The 18,365-nt window shown below is 44.4% G+C and overlaps 4 protein-coding genes across 5 annotated transcripts in view; 3 read left to right on the top strand and 1 right to left on the bottom strand.

The window, feature by feature from the left end:
* Positions 1 to 4,610: 4,610 nt before the first annotated feature.
* On the top strand, positions 4,611 to 5,099 carry LOC128304962 (hemiasterlin resistant protein 1-like). Its single transcript, XM_053042217.1, has one exon. The coding sequence runs from the start codon at positions 4,611 to 4,613 to the stop codon at positions 5,097 to 5,099; it is 489 nt and encodes a 162-aa protein (XP_052898177.1).
* A 4,604-nt stretch (positions 5,100 to 9,703) lies between these two features.
* On the top strand, positions 9,704 to 12,038 carry LOC128300449 (probable 3-hydroxyisobutyrate dehydrogenase, mitochondrial). Its single transcript, XM_053036507.1, has 3 exons — positions 9,704 to 10,027; positions 10,984 to 11,223; positions 11,291 to 12,038. Exons 1-3 carry the CDS (start codon positions 9,866 to 9,868, stop codon positions 11,873 to 11,875), a joined length of 987 nt encoding a protein of 328 aa, XP_052892467.1. The 5' UTR covers positions 9,704 to 9,865; the 3' UTR covers positions 11,876 to 12,038.
* Positions 11,979 to 13,734, bottom strand: LOC128300448 (programmed cell death protein 2). Its single transcript, XM_053036506.1, has 5 exons — positions 13,407 to 13,734; positions 13,248 to 13,345; positions 13,101 to 13,182; positions 12,796 to 13,029; positions 11,979 to 12,735 (listed from the first exon to the last, which is right to left on the bottom strand). The coding sequence occupies exons 1-5, from the start codon at positions 13,584 to 13,586 to the stop codon at positions 12,277 to 12,279; spliced, it is 1,053 nt and encodes a 350-aa protein (XP_052892466.1). The 5' UTR covers positions 13,587 to 13,734; the 3' UTR covers positions 11,979 to 12,276.
* A 1,479-nt stretch (positions 13,735 to 15,213) lies between these two features.
* LOC128300726 (uncharacterized) overlaps positions 15,214 to 18,365 on the top strand; it is a 30,565-nt gene continuing 27,413 nt past the window's right edge. For both annotated transcript variants that reach the window (XM_053036897.1, XM_053036896.1), the window contains exon 1: positions 15,214 to 16,365. The gene's annotated coding sequence lies outside the window, so the exon portion shown is untranslated. The remainder of the gene's footprint in view (positions 16,366 to 18,365) is intronic.

The raw sequence follows: 18,365 nt of genomic DNA, 5'->3' as shown, positions 1-18,365 counted from the left end.
CCCTCGACAATGGACAAGGGTGTACCACCGCATTGCCGAAGAAGAAGCGGTTGAACTCTTCCACGCAGCAACGTAAAATCGATGGTCCGAGATGCTGTGACGATCGGTGGTTTCGACCATCGCTTTGGATGGTCTAATATTTACCTAAAACAACAAAACAGAACCCCAGCACACGGCAGCAGGCTTCTTCGGTATCGATGGGGGCCGCAAACTGTACACACGAAGGAGCCATCAAACCGGCTTCCAAGTAACACGGGTAGTGTTTGACGAACGCATCGTCACGAGACGGGGGAGCTGACTACGACCACAGTGCTACACCAACCGACACGCTAGATCCTCCGACCAGTGTGACTTCGACCACGTTTCGACACGAAATGAGCTGACGTGCCGGTGCGATACCTTCCTATAGCCTTCCGAAACCTGACCGTCCATTGCGCAGGCTGTAGCGCGAACAGAGAAACCATTTGCTTTTCCTGGCCGCCCCACAACGAATGCCACCCCTTTGCCGGATTCACGCCATCATGGTTGCCTGGCGGGTTTTAGGTATCGAGTGTACAGGGTTGCTCGTGTGAGAGAAGAGCAAATATGTGATAATTGATAAGATATCGCACTATGCGGTACTTACCTTCCCATCTTTCCCAATGTGATGATGTGTCCCGCTCTAGCAAACGCGCTTTCCCCCCCCCCCCCCCCGGCCCACCAACAGGCACCTGTTCTTGCGGGGAAGGAAAAGCGCTGAAGCAGTGTGCAAGCTACCTGACGATCGTCCGCGACCTGCGAGGTGACACACAGGCCACGAAAACAAGAGCAACGCTGCACCGTAACCGGCGACCGATCTCGAGCGATCTCCGTAGTAATCGTGCGCGGGGAAGAAAATGGCGTTATCTATGCAAATACATGCATCTAAGGGATTGTTTTATTGTTGGCTTTACCTATCGTCGTTGGGCTAACACTAGGCATCTTCAGATAGTGGGGGAATGGGGGATCAAATTCGAGTGCAGAGCGATAAAAGCTGGTCTTGCAACAATTTGTACTCTTTTTCGGGTAACTTTGAAGGAGATAAAATCTTTGCCTTACCATTTTTCAAAGATATTGAAATGTGTTTTTAAGTAGTGTACTTAAGCTACTAAATAATGACAGATGTGAAAGAAACATAGTAGGTCATTTACGACACTAATTGTCTGGTGTTTTAAGTAATATCGTTGCAGGAAATGATTAAATTATTTTTGAAAAATTATATTGGAATGCATACCGTTTGTAATAGTGTAAGTAATCGTTTTACAATACAACAGTATCACACCCAAACTGCGTAGTTATCATACTTAGGTAAGGGTGATTGCATGTGTAAGTGAATTTGTTTACGCGACCCTCATGCACATTGTCTCAGCATCTTCACACCTTCCGATCTGCCTTTGTTCTTTGCGTATCATAATGTTTGCGTGTTCAAGGCAAGTCCGATAGCTCGTTTTTTTTGGGCAAAAAAGCACCTTTACAACGATTGGGGTGTAATAGAAAAAAAGGCAACCGAAAGCCGAAATATTGATTTTATGGACAAAATAAATAAAGTGATCTTAAACGGTCGGATGCTGCCTACTGCCTACTGGCTCCAGGACATCTCGGTCCAATCCCGAAAGGGAAAGGTCACACGGGACAAACGAAGCAAGTGGGACACTTTTGCCTACACCTCTGCTAGCCACAGAGCAGCGAGCTTTACGTACGGCCACTCTACCACAACGCATCGAGCGGGTTTTGTGTACATACTGTTTGTATAATATGTTAACACGGTAATGTGTGTCTGGAATCATCTCTTTCTAGCTTTATGGGATGATGATGGAACACCGGCTTGGGAGTATGCGGGGTACAGGGCGGACAAACGGAAACGTATCAGTCACCTGTCACCGAGGCCACGGTGTCTCAAACTGCTGAAGCTTCTGTTGGTACTGTGCGGATATGCCAATGCCAGCCATCACCTCCATCCACCACACTGCATCGCATCGTGTTTAACTTTATTTAGGGGTTTTTTTTTCGAGACGAAGTGGATAGGGTTGACGATGGTTATGATAAATCATGACCCATTCCACGTACACAGCACCACAGCACAAGCCTTGCGAAAGCAGTTTTATTTTAATTCCGCTGCGCGCCTTTGGTGGCACGCGGACCATCGTCGCGCACATGATCGTACCATTATCACCCGACGGCTCGACGGGCGAACCGGTGGAGTTGTTTGTTGTTCTAGTTTGCCGTGGCAATCTAATTTCATGCACCTCGTATCTATAAAGACATACACACCAGCAGCTTCCGGTGTACCGTTGCGTTGCTTCAGTGGTCGGTGAAAACCTGGAGGGTAGTAGAGAACACTTGCCGGTGCGCATATCTAAAGTCTTGAACTAGCCTATGAGTCGTACGCCGAGGGAAACAACGAACATTAATTGTCCACCTAAAATAAAGAAAAGGAAACAAAAAGATATGCAGTATACCTACCCCATGCTGGCTAGTGGCATCTACCGTAGCGATGAAGTAACAGCGGTTTTGAATCAACCACAAGGTTATCTAAAAAATTGATCGATCACTTAAGTACAGCAATTGAAGAAGTTTCTTTATAGGGCGGTTGGTACTAAACGTATGCTATTTTTTCTCTAAAATTTTAATTTCAAATAAAGAATAAAGAAGCGCACAAGGTCGAGCGCCATCGTCTACCAAACACGGGCTCCGTTCTACTTGATTGATATGTAAACGTCATCTCTTTATCACAATTTATTGGTACCTTAGTTCCTCTAACCATATGGATGATCAATAAAAAATTTACAAAACTGTTGTAAATTGCCCGGTATCATTATAATAACATAACTAGCCCAATGGATTTGGGTAGAAGAGACATGGAAGACGCAAATTTAGATAGAGTGATAGCGCCATCTGCTCCCAAATCTGCAGCATGGCATCGCAATATCTGATTGGCAATTGAATTCTAGGTTAAGAATTCTTTATGAGATCAAGTCTTCTTCTTTGATCAATTGTTGTCAAGATGCACTCAGATTCTTTATCCAACATCTCTCTGCTTATCCATAATCTAGTTTAATCCGTATAAAAGAATGAATGACGAGCTCGCTCTATGAACTGTACAACAAACTCAATGCCGTGCGGCGTGTTAGACTCGCGAGGTTCCGGTAGGTTGGTCATATCATGAGAATGACACCGAACGACCCAGTGCTCAAAGCTCTGTCAGGTCGTTCACATAGACATAGTAGGCATGGTACGCCCTAATTGAGATGGAGTGATAGCGTTAACAATAGTTCCTTAATTATTCAAGCAATTGAAACGTCCATTCCAACTCATCTCAATCTTCAATAATGCTAATTTATTAATTTAAAATAGTAATTCGATCACCAGATCAAGTAAATTTAAGTTGCTTAAATGTGCTGTATAAATGTGAAACATTTTCCAGGTGGACGTCTTCAGGTGTAAGGGATGCTTTTTCACTTGCGGATCCAGGTAAAATGTGACGTGGGGTTACAGAACAACGGCGCTTATTCATTGTGCAGCCCCGGCCACCCCTTCGAATAATGCTGGCTGGTTTGGATGCCTTACTTCATACATTCCGCTCGCTCGGGAGATAAGATAGTGGCGAGAGTACAATTTTAGTATCACCACCATCGCACAGGTTGCTGGCAGATAGGCGACACGTTGTTCAAATGAGGTTTCGCGTGTATGAGGACGATATGACGGTGGTCGGCTGAAATTATATTGCTGAAACAGTGCGCCAGCAAGACATTGGATCTTCTTCACGTTGTCTGACTCTCTTACCAGCTGCGTCCGATTGGGTAGTATTGTTTTAATTCTTTTTTTATCATTCTCCCTGTTACCTTTACAACCCTTACCGGCGCTTTCCTCCCCCACGGATGTCAACCAGCGGACAAAGTCTTTAGATTGCCGAGATTTCTGTTTCCGCACTGTTTGCTCCAATATGGCGCCGGAGTGCCAACAAAGAGTGCAATGGGCCTGCGCGTTTGGGGCGTCTTGTGAGCCGGATGCTACGAAGATGTAAATACTTTGAGATACGGTCAACAAATATAACGTGACGAAACCCGGGCACGATAAGGCAAAGAATCGTCTCGATTGCGTTAATATTGTTCATCTTTGTAACATTTTTTTCGATACATTTTATGAAATTTATTCCTTACTTTGTTAGAAAATGTTACACGTTTCATACTGGTTTAAAATTCATCTTTTCGGCATCTAAGTCATGAAGTTCTTTACATCTTTATGTTCGCTATGCTTATCGATAGTTTGATTCAGATTTTGTGAGCGATTTGAACGCCAGCAGGGAAAATGAGGTTAAGTAAAGCTAAAAGCGTGTCTCACCTGAATAGATTTTGAGGTTGTGTCGTTCGTGATGGAGCTAATTAGCACCCAGTTACTATATATCGAAGGGTCAACTTGGAACATATTGCACTTCGGTAAACTTTCCACGCGCTGTTTAAAATGTAGAAGATTACAAAATGTTAAGTTGTACTGGTTAAAAAAAAATTATCACGACTGAAATTCCTGGTAATATAGTAGGCTGTGTTCGAGTGAGAGTTGCATTGGAACTGTCAAAAACGTAAAGTCAGAAAATGCCACGCCGTGATACTCGTTCGAAAACGGTTCCTCCATCCCGTAAATCTACTACCACCGATACAAAATCTCAGCATGGAACTGGTCAAAGTGTCCCCACCAAAGCAGCCGCCGAGCCAACGAAATCACCGACTGCCCCTACAGTAGCAACACCAGCACCAGGATCGGGCTTTTTCTCACAAATGGCAGCTACTGCCGGTGGCGTTGCAATTGGATCCGTCCTAGGCCGTGCACTTGGCGGACTATTCGAACGTTCCGAACCAAAAGCGGTAAGCACGGATGCCGTGGAGAAGGAGCAGCAGTCTGCGATGGAGTTGACCAAGCCGGACAAAAGCGCCTCCGTGGAGCCATGTGGTATGGAAATCAAGCAATTTCTTTCATGCGTGGATAAGGAAATGGATGTGAAGATCTGCGAAGGTTTCAAGGAAGCGATGCAACAGTGCACAACGAAAGCCAACTTTAGAATACCAATGTTTGATCACGTGTAGCATATTCGATTTAGGAGATGTTAAAAGGTTAAGCGCATTAAAAACAATCGAGATTGAAATCGCTTTGTTTGATTGTGGATATTGTCGTGACTTTTGCCCGGTTTCCTGCGTACACCCGCCATTCCGATTAGAAGCAGATTTCTTTTCTTTTTTTTTTCTTTATATATTTGATTACAAATCCAAATGTTCAGACCGCTGTCTTACACGTCTGTCCAAAAACTGCCTGTCCTTTCGCTTTCTCTTGCTGATCGTCGCTCAATCCTCTCACCAAACGAACCCTCTTTTTTGTAACTCAGGATCTTAGGATTCTCTTTTGAGCCTCTCTTGTGTTGATAGCTAATCCTTTCATGATATATTCTCATTTTTCGTTACTCTCCAAGTTTCTTATCTATCCTATTCTCTACATTCACCCCCGCCCCTACTCTACTGAAAAATTTGATATAGGAACATATCCTTAAGTTTTTCCGGTTTCTTAAGCACTCTTTTCGGTCTGTTTTCCGTAATACCGTCTAGCCTATCTTCGGAATGATCTACTGATTCATGTTCGTAATCCTTTGGCGCTGACTCAGGTGTCACTGTCGGTTTTGTACTTGTATTCGATGGAAGTTGCTCCTGTTCTAACGCTTTCTTACAATCAACCACATTGCGGGTATATTGTACTCCAAGTTAATTTTGAACAACTACTTTCGCGTGTAACTGCTGCTACTGTAACTTCGGTTGCTGGTTGGTGCGTCTTTTTGAAAATTTCCTCATTGGTTTTATCTACCTCGTGTCCGCGAATCCTTTCCAACAGCTCCGCAAGAGTACCTCCTTTGCGCAGAATTTTGCGACCAGCTTCGCGGACTTTGATATTGAGCGCGTGTAATTGTACGACGTCTGTCACACTTTCCATGAGTTTTTCCTCGTCGAAATCGCACAGTTTAGCTGATGCTATCACTCGCTTAAGATATTTTAGGTCTGATTCCTCCTTATCTTGAGTAAGTGACCTAAATTTTTGTCGTTGTATCAGACGATATTCTCGAGACCCAAAGAAACTTTCCAAACGTTTCATAGCGTTTGAATATGGAGCAATTGCTACATCGGGTGATGGTTGTTTGGGTGTTTCTTCCAAAACTTCTAGGAGTTTCGGTCCTGCCTTTACTTTAAAGACGTTGCTTTTAGTGTATTCGTCTGTAATGCCGGCAAGGTCCATGGAAGCCTCTAACAACTCCTTCCAATCCTCGAAAGATTTACGGTCGATTTCCTCCATTTTATCGTTTGGTTTACAATCTGGGATGTTTATTGAAACTGCCGATAACGCATTCATGGATGTAGCGAGTATCGAATTTTCTCGACCCTGTAAATCGATTGCTGTCGAATGCATTGGAGCTGGGTCAAACATTTCTTCAAATGGCTTGATTTTATGAACTTGCTTTCCATTTCCCTTAATCTTCTTCAATCTAGCGGACAGCAAAACGTTGCGTTTCCTTTCTGCCTCAAGAGCCTTCCGAAGTTTGTTCACTTTATTATGCTTTCTGAAATGAAACATTTATTAGTATAAGGAATAGTAAATCTTTTTTTTTTTTTTTTAACCTCTGATCGTTCTCACATGTAGCCCTCCCAGAGGCGTCCATGTATTATATTTAGTACATAATGTAGCCCTCCCAGAGGCGTCCATGTAACAGTACTTTTCTTTTTTTTTCATGTAGCCCTCCCAGAGGCGTCCATGTATTATATTTAGTACATAATGTAGCCCTCCCAGAGGCGTCCATGTAACAGTACTTTTCTTTTTTTTCCATGTAGCCCTCCCAGAGGCGTCCATGTATTATATTTAGTACATAATGTAGCCCTCCCAGAGGCGTCCATGTAACAGTACTTTTCTTTTTTTTTCATGTAGCCCTCCCAGAGGCGTCCATGTATTATATTTAGTACATAATGTAGCCCTCCCAGAGGCGTCCATGTAACAGTACTTTTCTTTTTTTTTTTTTCATGTAGCCCTCCCAGAGGCGTCCATGTATTATATTCAGTACGCAATGTAGCCCTCCCAGAGGCGTCCATGTAACAGTACTTTTCTTTTTTTTTCATGTAGCCCTCCCAGAGGCGTCCATGTATTATATTTAGTACATAATGTAGCCCTCCCAGAGGCGTCCATGTAACAGTACTTTTCTTTTTTTTTCATGTAGCCCTCCCAGAGGCGTCCATGTATTATATTTAGTACATAATGTAGCCCTCCCAGAGGCGTCCATGTAACAGTACTTTTCTTTTTTTTTTCATGTAGCCCTCCCAGAGGCGTCCATGTATTATATTCAGTACGCAATGTAGCCCTCCCAGAGGCGTCCATGTAACAGTACTTTTCTTTTTTTTTTTCATGTAGCCCTCCCAGAGGCGTCCATGTATTATATTTAGTACATAATGTAGCCCTCCCAGAGGCGTCCATGTAACAGTACTTTTCTTTTTTTTTTCATGTAGCCCTCCCAGAGGCGTCCATGTAACAGTACTTTTCTTTTTTTTTTCATGTAGCCCTCCCAGAGGCGTCCATGTATTATATTTAGTACATAATGTAGCCCTCCCAGAGGCGTCCATGTAACAGTACTTTTTTCACGTAGCCCTCACAGAGGCGTCCATATAACAGTACTTTTCTTCCTCCTCTTTTTTTTTCTTTTTTTTTGCATTCCCAAAAGCGTTCGTTAACACATTTTTAAGCACTTCCAGAGGCGTCCAACTAGTCCGCCATTTGATATTCTTATAAGAATCACGCCCTCCTGATTCGCGCACGAACACGTTGGTTTCGAGACTATACGTTAATAGACAAAAGTTCCGACATACTCATAATCGCACCATGTGGGGCATACCAGTTCAATGGCAAAGCATGTACTTCGGCTTACACGGAACTGTGCAGTGCACGCGGTCCTCTGGACAATCAGCATACACTCTCAAATACTGTGATCAATAGATATACACTTCACTGTCCCATCTCCACTTCCAACCCTTTTTCAAGTCAGCAGAACCACATCAAATACTTGATAAATCCCTCAGAACAACTTTCACAGGAATCGCGACACACCGGTTCACGTACGAACACGTTGGTTCCAAGAAAAGACGGGACGCTTGAGCCACACAAAACACCTGATATACCCGGTTCGAAACATTCGCAACAAACGGCCAGTTCACTGGTAAAGTATGCGATATGTTTAATAACTATTAATTCAGATCGCTCGGAAATACTTTTCACTTTCCTCAATCATTCAGCCATTTCTGGTATGCGTTCGTTCGTGTTCGAACATGATCCCTTTTTCATTTCACTTGTAAAGTCACACCTTTTTTTAATAGCATACTTACAATTTGGGAGCTTGATTTGCGCCATTGTCGTGACTTTTGCCCGGTTTCCTGCGTACACCCGCCATTCCGATTAGAAGCAGATTTCTTTTCTTTTTTTTTTCTTTATATATTTGATTACAAATCCAAATGTTCAGACCGCTGTCTTACACGTCTGTCCAAAAACTGCCTGTCCTTTCGCTTTCTCTTGCTGATCGTCGCTCAATCCTCTCACCAAACGAACCCTCTTTTTTGTAACTCAGGATCTTAGGATTCTCTTTTGAGCCTCTCTTGTGTTGATAGCTAATCCTTTCATGATATATTCTCATTTTTCGTTACTCTCCAAGTTTCTTATCTATCCTATTCTCTACAGATATCTCTTCCAAAGTCCTTGTGTGGCGAATCGGCCACAACCAAAACCACTGCAACTTAAGTATACATTATACTAAATTACTATAATGTAAAATAGTATAAGTTATACTGAATTAGTAGGTTTGTACTATAGTAAATTAGTGCACTTCGAATCAACCGTAGAAAGTATATATTTATAGTAAACCTAGTAATAAATGTATATGCACAGCAGTGCCATGAATACCGTTCAAAACAAAACGACAAAAACTATTTTCTTTTCTTTCGTTGAACGTGCTTCACTTGCAAATCCCTTCAGAGGGGACAGTCGAGTTGATTGCTACTCACTTGATGTTCCCTCTGAAGGGACAGCTGAGCGCCAAGGGTTTAATTTAAAATTCCTCTGCTCGCACGCTGTTCTCCGATTCACCGCCCTAAAACGGTACCAAAAATTTCCGCAAGATGGCGCTATTCTCCAGAAGCTGCGTGCAAGCTGTCGGGCATGCGGGCCTCATATTTTATTGAAGATTGGGCTTTAATTGAAGATTTAATAAATGTTTCTAACATGCGAACATTCAACACTATAAAAATTTAATTGAGATGAGCATTAAACAACAACATAAATTCGCATTACATTCGTTCACCCTTCACACATTTCCTTATAATTCACACTCATTTAATGGCTCTGGTGTTCCAAAGGGAGTTGTAAAAATATAAAACAATCAGCAAAAGCAAATCATCGACAGGTAGAAGGCGATCTTTTCTGTTGATCGACAGTAAATTTCGGTAACGCTAGTGTTGCGCCAGGCGTGTTTTGGCGTACGGCAACGTCAACGCAACAATGTAGAGCCGGTTCCGCGAGTCCCACACTTTATGTCGGTGTGCGTATCCGCGAGCCGAACGTCCCGGGTACGTGTGTGTTGCGTAGTACGTCCAACATCGGTTCCCCGGCACTTGGTACACCAGACTGCTCCATCGACAGTATCGAGCAAATAAACGACCGCGACGGAGCGTTCGAGCGACATCTCACCGTTCATTTGCCCGTGCCATCCGCCAGTGGAATTTTGTCCCGCCAGTCGGAAACAGTGTGAATTGTAGCAATTTCAAAAGCGAAAGCATCCGCAATGGCCTTCCGTGTACTGACGCGTACCACCGGCGCCCAGCAGCAACAGTTGAAGCTTCTGTCCGACCTGTTGATCCGTTCGTTTAGCAGCGGCCCTAAGAATGTTGGGTTCATCGGTCTCGGTAACATGGGTGGTCCGATGGCAAGCAACCTGATGGCAAAGGTAAGTGTCGCGATTTGGGCCGGGTCCCGATCCGCATTCGATCGCGCGTTACGTAAAATGAGCGTGAATGAAATTGCACACGAATACTCACGTGTGCCCAAATGGGATTGGGGAAGGAGAATTTAAGGGTAAACAAGGAAAAGAAATCGGTTGCGCAGAAAGGTCTGGCTTCCCCTTCACAAACACATCATGTGGGGCGATTTCGGTTTTATCAAAAGCAAGCAGCTTGACGATAAGCTCAATGTCAAATTGATAAAAGTGACTCGTCGTAATACCCGTAATGATGATCGGACGCGTGGAGGCTTGGCGATCGACGGTGTGCTGTGTGCGAACAGCATCGCACACCTACTTTGATAACGTATGCATACATACGCGCAACATTAGAAACGCCAGTATGCACAGAAACCCCACTAGGGAACATGCGCCATATCACGGGTCTGCGCAATGTTGCTAATTACTGATAACTGTGTCGTGCCCGAAAGAGAAGTGTTAAATGTTCCATCTCCAGTATGTTATGATCCCGTTCCGCTTGGCAAAGGGCCGGTGAGCGACAAAACGTTTCTAAACTATTCTTAGCTGACCTTGAACATCAATACATTAGTATTGCGATCGCGGAAGGGCTCGGAACGTAAAAGGTTGGTAACGGTTGGTATAGTTCATTTGCACGGTCGCGGTTAGAACGAAAGTGAAACGATCACGGACACATAGATACTAGTACGCTGCGCTTGAGGATACTGCGCAATTCAGAACAGCGTTTCGTTTTACTTTCTAGCAAAGTTGCTAACTTTCCTATTGAATATGCTTCAAATATTGAGAATTGAGTAATTTTCCACAGAACGATAACTAAATAGTTGAACGAACGTCATGCCTGTTTATGTTGCAATCTTTTAGATTTTTCTGGATCTGTAAACATATCTTTCACATTTTTAAATTCCAATTCTTCGTTTGCCAACCAGGGACATAAGCTGCACGTGTTCGACATCTCGAAGGAGGCGAAGGATTCGCTGCAGGCGAAAGGAGCCGTTCCGTACGACAATGTGGCCGAACTAGCCAAGGCTTCTGATTTCGTTGTGACCATGTTGCCGAACAACGATATTGTGGCAGACACGTACGACACTATCATCGGTGGTGGTGGTATCAAGAACCAGACGGTTTTCATCGATTCGAGCACGATCGATCCGAACGTGGCAAAGGCGGTAAGCTTTCTTCAACATATCTAAGGTTTAAATCCTAAACCATGTTATCCAATTCCCGTTAAAATAGGTCCAGAAAAAGGTGAAAGCTGCCGGAGCAACGTTCGTCGATGCTCCAGTGTCGGGTGGAGTGCCCGGAGCCAAGAACGCCACACTCACCTTCATGGTTGGCGGTACGACCGACGAGTACCAGGCGGTGAAGGAACTGCTGGAGGGTATGGGCAAGAAAATTACGCACTGTGGCGGATACGGCATGGGCCAAGCGGCCAAAGTGTGCAACAATATGATGTTGGGCATTTCGATGTGCGGGTTGGCCGAGTGTATGAATCTAGCTATCCGGCTAGGACTCGACCCGAAAGTGTTCTCCGACATCGTGAACGCTTCGACCGGACGTAGCTGGGCGTCGGAGGTGAATAATCCGGTGCCCGGAATTATCCCAACCGCACCGGCCGCCAGTGGATATGCAGGCGGTTTTGCGACGGGACTTATCACGAAGGATCTAGGCATTGCGTCGGCGGTTGCGACCAGCTCGAACTCGCCAATACCGCTCGGTGCGCTCACGCACCAGATCTACCGGACGCTGATGGCGAAGGGCTTGGCAAACAAGGACTTTTCGGTTGTGTACGATTTTCTCAAGAACGCAGAGGGCAAATGAGTGGCTGAGCTAAGCTCACACGAAAACCAAATCCCTGGTGTTCGGTCGGTGTCCAGGCGCCTACCGGGTAACAACAGCCAGTAGCGCATACAGTCTTCCAGAGCATGCATTTATGAACGTCAATAAACCTGTCGTTTAGATTTTATTTTCAAGCTGAAACGAATCATCACATTGTTATACTTTAGGCTGAAACAACTCACTAACGTACAATTGTGATCAGAATACCTTTGCCAGAAGTTTTGTTTCTATGCTTATTCATCCAATCCAATACAATCCATGGTCACGTCATTAGACATTACATCCGTCGACCCATATATCGTAAACTCTGTTTAAGCTGTCCTCATGAAGGCCCAAATTCGTTCGATACTTACAGTTGAGTACGTTCATTGCCAAATGTTTTTTTACTGCTTTGCCGTATCCGTATTGAGTACGTCTTGTCGGATGATAAATTCTTCCGTATAGCCTTGAATGTCACAACTTGCCTCGCAGGTGTAGCACACTAGCGTTCCCCAGTCCAGCTGATCGTTGTTCAAGCTGTTCAACATTTGAGGCATGATTTGAAATTCAAACACCCTCGGACCAGTACATCGTTCGCACGAAGGAATGTTCTTCGGGACGGTGGGCGACAACCACAACGGTTTGCCTCCACGTTCGTACCGCAACACTTGCTCTGGATCTGCAGAAATGCGTTCCTTAAACTTATCGAACGTTTTATCTTCCACCTGATCGGCCGAATATTTGTCCAGCTCCGCCTCGGGCAGATCATCCAAAGCACCAGCTTTTCCTTGCTGTTTTAGGCGCTCCAGTTCTGCCATTTGACGCTTTGTATTCTCTTCCTCGGAGAGTTTTGCTTTCGGTTCCTGAGAAAAGGTGTATCGTGAATTTTTGCTCAATTACATTTAAACAAAACCACTACTCACATATTCTTCTGCCTCGGTTATGATCTCAAACTCAGGAAATAGAATGGAACTTGTTCCGGTAACTGTACCCGTGGTAGCTACTCCTTCCTCGCTACACACAGCTTTGTGGGACGCTTTCCAATCGAATCGTTGGTGCGATGCACTGCAGTAGTTAATGGATTTACAACGGGAGCAAAGCTTCGGTCCCCGACAACCACAAATAACGCACAAAGGGACCGGAGATTTTACCGCAGGCTGAAATATCGACGAAAAGAAATCATTTCAATTGAGTTTTCGTAATACCGCGTGACGCGTGAAACCAGTACCGATTCCGTTGATTCGTCTGGTGGATCATAAGCGTAAAAGTCATTTTGTCTTGGAAGTTGACTTCTTAGTACTTTGATGGTACTGAAATGAAAGGTGGTTGCGATCAGAACGGCTCATAAACATTGCTGCTGACAATCTCCTGTTACCGTGCGTCGGGAGACTGATTGCAGGTCGCTGTTAAACACACGAACAAATACAACGTCCTGTGGAAGCTATTATCGTTTCCTTCAATCGGAGCGTACACCTAAAACAGAAGACAGATGAATGCAAACTCGCTTTTTGTTAGAAATGTATTTCCATTATACCTGACAAAGAAATCCAAGTGGTTCACTGCACTGTCCACACAGAAGATCCTCGGGTTTGGGCAGGTTTTTCAATTCTAACCAGGCCGGTTTTCCTCCAACCTTGCTGCGGAAGAACTTGTTTGTTAGGAGCCACGGTTCACAGGGTTCTAGAAATCCAAGATCGACAGATGTAGTCTCCATAGCACCTAGAAGCCGTTAGTCGGGAAACGTTCCTGGTTGTACTCTCGCAATCCCGGCGATGGATCAAATATAAACAGAGCAACGTGCGTTTGACAGTTCCAAATTAGCATGTGCCATTGCATTGAAGGATGAAGGAAATTTTCAACGAAATTAAAAGCGAGTTTCTAGAAAAAAATAAGATTTTACTCAGATCGATTCGTACACTCAACAAATTGAATAGTTTTTGTGTATAAAATAGCGTGAAATACCCAAAGAACAAAAACCTAAAACACCCAACACGTGATTGACTTCGTTAGTTTATGAATATTTCATTCCGATTTCTAATAACTCGCAACCTGGGAATTTATTTGATTGGTTTTATTCGTTATCGAATTAAATTTCACAACCTTTCCCTGCATGGACGGTTACCCGGACTGCATGGAAATGAAACGAAAAGCTAACGAATCCGCCCGTCTCATAAACACCGCAAATGGACGCTAAACTGACGTGCCGTACCTCTCACCACTACACACGAAGTTTCTGTTCTTTGGGCCATCGAGTGGCGATTTTTTTGCTGTACAAACCGTTGCTAAGTGCTTTTTATACGACTTCAGATACGTGAAAGTACCTCAAATCATTACGAAAAGTTAATAAACTTAAATGTGAACTATTTGTGGCCGCTTTTTGCAATATCAGAAGCAAACGGACGCTGTAAGTTGCGTTCTTGCCCGGCACAAGGACGTCGTCGATCAGCTGTGTGTGTGCGTATGCAAAGGCAGTGTACGACGGTGTGCGTACCGCCGTGTGCGATAGGCAAAGATGAGTTAGTGCGAACTCGTGCGCTTGTGTAAGTGGTACCAATCGGCCGACGGAAGCAGCAGCTTCGCAGTGGCTGTCAGCAGTGAAAAAGCAGCAGTAGTAAGTAGCAGGGCAGGCGAACAGCAGCGAACTCCGAGAGACTTCCTCCCGCCGTATCAACGGTGAAAAGAAAGGACAAAGAAAGTGTATCTGAGGGAGTAATATCTTCACGATCAAGTGACCGGGTCGTTAGAGTAAAGAGAACGGTGAAAATTTGTGAATATTCCAGGCTGGCCGTTCCGGATCGAAGCAACCCTGCGTGCAGTTTTCTTCAAGCATAATCCGGCACATTTTGCTTGCACTGGGGTCGGATTGGATGTGTTCCATTGATTGAGTGGATTGTGTGTGTCGCCCGCGCGTGTGTGTGTGTGGGGGTGGGGGAGGCACGAATGTTCACGGAAGAGACGTGAAGGAAGGAAGAGGAAGGTGGGAGGCGGATCGCGCTCATATGTGTCCCCCCTTGTGCTGTGCTGTGCAGAGGCCAGTAGTTGTGTGGTGGACCGTGGGGGTGCCAATCGCGAGTGCCGATTAAAACGTTCAGCAGCGGCTCTCGACGTGGTCTCGGATGTGTCAGAAGATGAGAGTTTGCGGTGGCTGCGACTGTTAATAGGCCGTAGAGCTGTCAAAACGTGTTTTGTGTGGTTAGGCCCGTGCAGCAACTACATCATCCGGCCGCCCCACCATAGTGGGGAGAGGGAGTTTCTCTTGGAGAAGTTCCTTTTTGGTTGACAGGAAACCTCCAGAAGAAGTGGTTTTTGATGCAAATCGACTTCCCAAAATAAGAGGATTTCCGTAATTCAGCCAAAATCAAGAAAAAACGGGATGAAGTGAACGTAAGCGTATGTGTGTGTGTGTGCGCAATTGTGTACGAGTGGGGTGGCAAACAGGCAAGCCCGAAAGCCAACCCATTTCTACCCCCGTCGTGTGTAGTGCTGCTGCTGCCGCTGCAACACACACTCGCACTTACACAAGGATGTATAGTGCGCTGGTTAGGTGAAAAGCGGGTGCGTGAAAACGGAGAAGAAGCAGAAGATTGCAATAGAAGACGAAGAAGGGAAAAAGATTCCGTAACCACAGCAAAAACGCGAAAAGAAATTGCGAGTGTGCGGCCCGTGTGTGTGTGTGTCTGTTCGTGCACGGGGTTGCTTTTTGGCTTTTTTGTTGCTTTTCCCTTTTATTTTCTTCGTTGGTGTTAACTTGCGCTCTCGCGCACGGTTGGTCTGAGCGAGCAGGCACCGCGAACGTTCGGATTTGGCTGTTGGAAGTGAACGCGAGAGGGAAAGGCTTAGACCGGTTCCGCTATCTCGTTCGTGCGCAAGGTGATGTGGTGCATGCATCTCAGTCGCGGATGTGTGGTGTCGCGCGTGAAGTGAATCGAAGCAGTTTGCCGTGGAAACGTGCGACCGTGTGCCCGTGTGCGCGCATGTGTGTGGTAGATGTGTGTGTGCATACGTTAGGTAGTGGAGTGTGTGCAAAGTGTCCGTCCTAGTGGTGTGTGGACAAGTGGAAGCACACGACAGCAAATAGGAGAAGCAGGAGAGAACGAAGATAGTGCAGAGGAGGTCGCTATTGTGAGCTGTCGTGCGTGTGTGTGCAAAACGAGAGAAAGAGTGAGAGAGAAAGAGACATACGCATCCATTTACTGAGGCTGGTTCATACATTTGGAAACGTACATATCCAACAACTACACCGCGAACACAGCAAATACAGAAGCGTTTGCGTTCGGTGCCCGACGCACACTTTGCGACGTTGCTGGCAGCCGTACACACACTCAAACACAACCAAGCGGGAAGAGAGATGAGCCGATGAGAGATGCTGTCGGTTATGTATGCTGGCGCTGCTGGGCTGTGAGCGAGCGAGAGCGAGACAGCTGCACACCTCGTTTCTGCTGGCAACAAAGTTGACCACATCGATTGGCGAAATAGATTGACCGACAAAAAAGGTAATTAAAATAGGAAGAATGGTTCGTTTTTTAATACAAATTGTCTACTTTTTGTCAGTATGTTTCATTGGCAGTACATGAGAACAAGTAAATCTCTGGCGATATGTATCTGATGTAAAATGTGCTGTAAAAGGTTACTCTTATGCTACTAGATCAAATAATGAATTGTGCTGCACATACACACACCTACACAGTTGGGTCCTCTCTTGTACGTGTGTGCGTACACGTACGCAATGCGATGAAGTGTGTGCCGTTTTGGGGATGATGGTAAAAAATATGTTTTTTTTTCTATAAAATGATGTATTTAACATTATTTTAAATATCAGGAACTAACTTCGTTTGGTTTGTTGTTAGTGTGGCAGTGCAGGGTGGATTCGAATAAAATGAACAGTGTTCACTTAATCGAACCATCTGACGGCAAGAAGAAAAAATGATAGAAATCACATGCCTGGAGAGAGACAGAGATGGTGGATCATTTTAATTTGTCTCTTGATCGCACGATTCTCCCAATCTAGCGTGTGGGAGGTAAAGGGAATAAATTTGAATTTGGACGAATACAAGGAAAAAAGCACACTCGGACGAATAAATGAAAACTTGCATGAATGATGGGTTTTGATGGTGGCGGGGTATTACATTCAACGCAGAAGATACCGAATTATGGACGTGTGTGAATTCAGGTTGTTACGAAAACGCACTTGAAATTGAGAGTTGCTTCGGGGTTTTTTTATTGCCATTTGGGGCATTGGATTCCTTTGGCAATGGCAATTTCCTTACCGGCTACTAACTGGCGTAATGTTGGACCGTATGCAATGCTCCATAAAGAGATATATTTGGAGAGGTAGAGAAAACGAGAAAGAGAAAGAGAATGGTCATAGTGAAAGGGAGGAGGGGTTGAAGAGAAAGAGAGAGAGAAGCCATCGTTTCGATGTACAGCAAGCGCTGAAAAGAACTTTTCTCACGTACGCATGCATACATTTCTCTCTCTCCCTTCGTGCGTACAACGCGAACCGTTCAAAGCTGCTCACTGTAAAAGTCCATTGTACAACGTCAATTTTCGACAAATGTGTCTGTTGTATATTTCAGAATTCATGTCAAGGGACATACAATTGTTTAACATTACTTGAAACTATTACAGTAAGGGTCACTCGGTAGTGATCTTTAAGCAAATAGCATTCCTCTTAAGTTACTCAACTTTGTTTGGAGTTGTTAGGTGTATTAATTAAAAAGTAAAACATTTTCGGTTTTCTACAGTTTTACTACCATACTGAAGAAAATGCCTGAATGTTATTGCAAGTTTACGCATTTTTCAATATCGATTGGGTGATTCCAGAGGTGTGGTAGTTTTGAGTGAAGTTTGCGTTATTTGCCAGAAGAAGCGCTATTTCTATTCCTTAATAGGACGAAAAGTGCTGCGTGACACAACAGGCCCATTTCTTGTGGTTAAATGCATTGGGATTTAGGCTTGCAGTCAAGAAATGTCAAATGACAATATCGGATACGTTGGGGATTGGTCCAAGTGATCAAACTATCGATAGACCGTTGCATCAATTTCGCCGAATTGGTTTAAAAAGGCCTAATGGCTCGAAAATTCACGTTACCTTACAAACATTGTAGCGGGTTCAGGAGACTAATCGCTTTAACTTTGCAAATTAATAAGATTCGTTAGAAGATGAGCTTTTATCTAAGCCTTTCACGTAGGCCGGTAACGAGTAATGACAAGTAAAAGCAATGACTTCTAAGCAATTATTCGTTGAACTAATGAGAAGTCTGTATTATGTACGATGGCAAAGGAGAAGGTGCTACCAAAGAAAACTCTACATAGGCTCGGACAGGCAGGTGATCTATTCTGTACGTCCTCAGAAGACATGTTATTGATCGTTTGCATCATGCCTAAAAGTTGCACCGGTATTGAAATACATTACAACGAACGATTAACTTGATAGTTGTCCCTAATGTTCGAATTGATAAGGCCTACATAGAGCGAATGACTCGCGAGGTAT

The sequence above is a fragment of the Anopheles moucheti genome, chromosome 3, assembly GCF_943734755.1.
Source record: "Anopheles moucheti chromosome 3, idAnoMoucSN_F20_07, whole genome shotgun sequence".
In the NCBI taxonomy this organism is placed as follows: Eukaryota; Metazoa; Arthropoda; class Insecta; order Diptera; family Culicidae; genus Anopheles; species Anopheles moucheti.
Note: the sequence above shows the minus strand (reverse complement) of the source record. Positions and strands in the feature narration are given on the sequence as shown.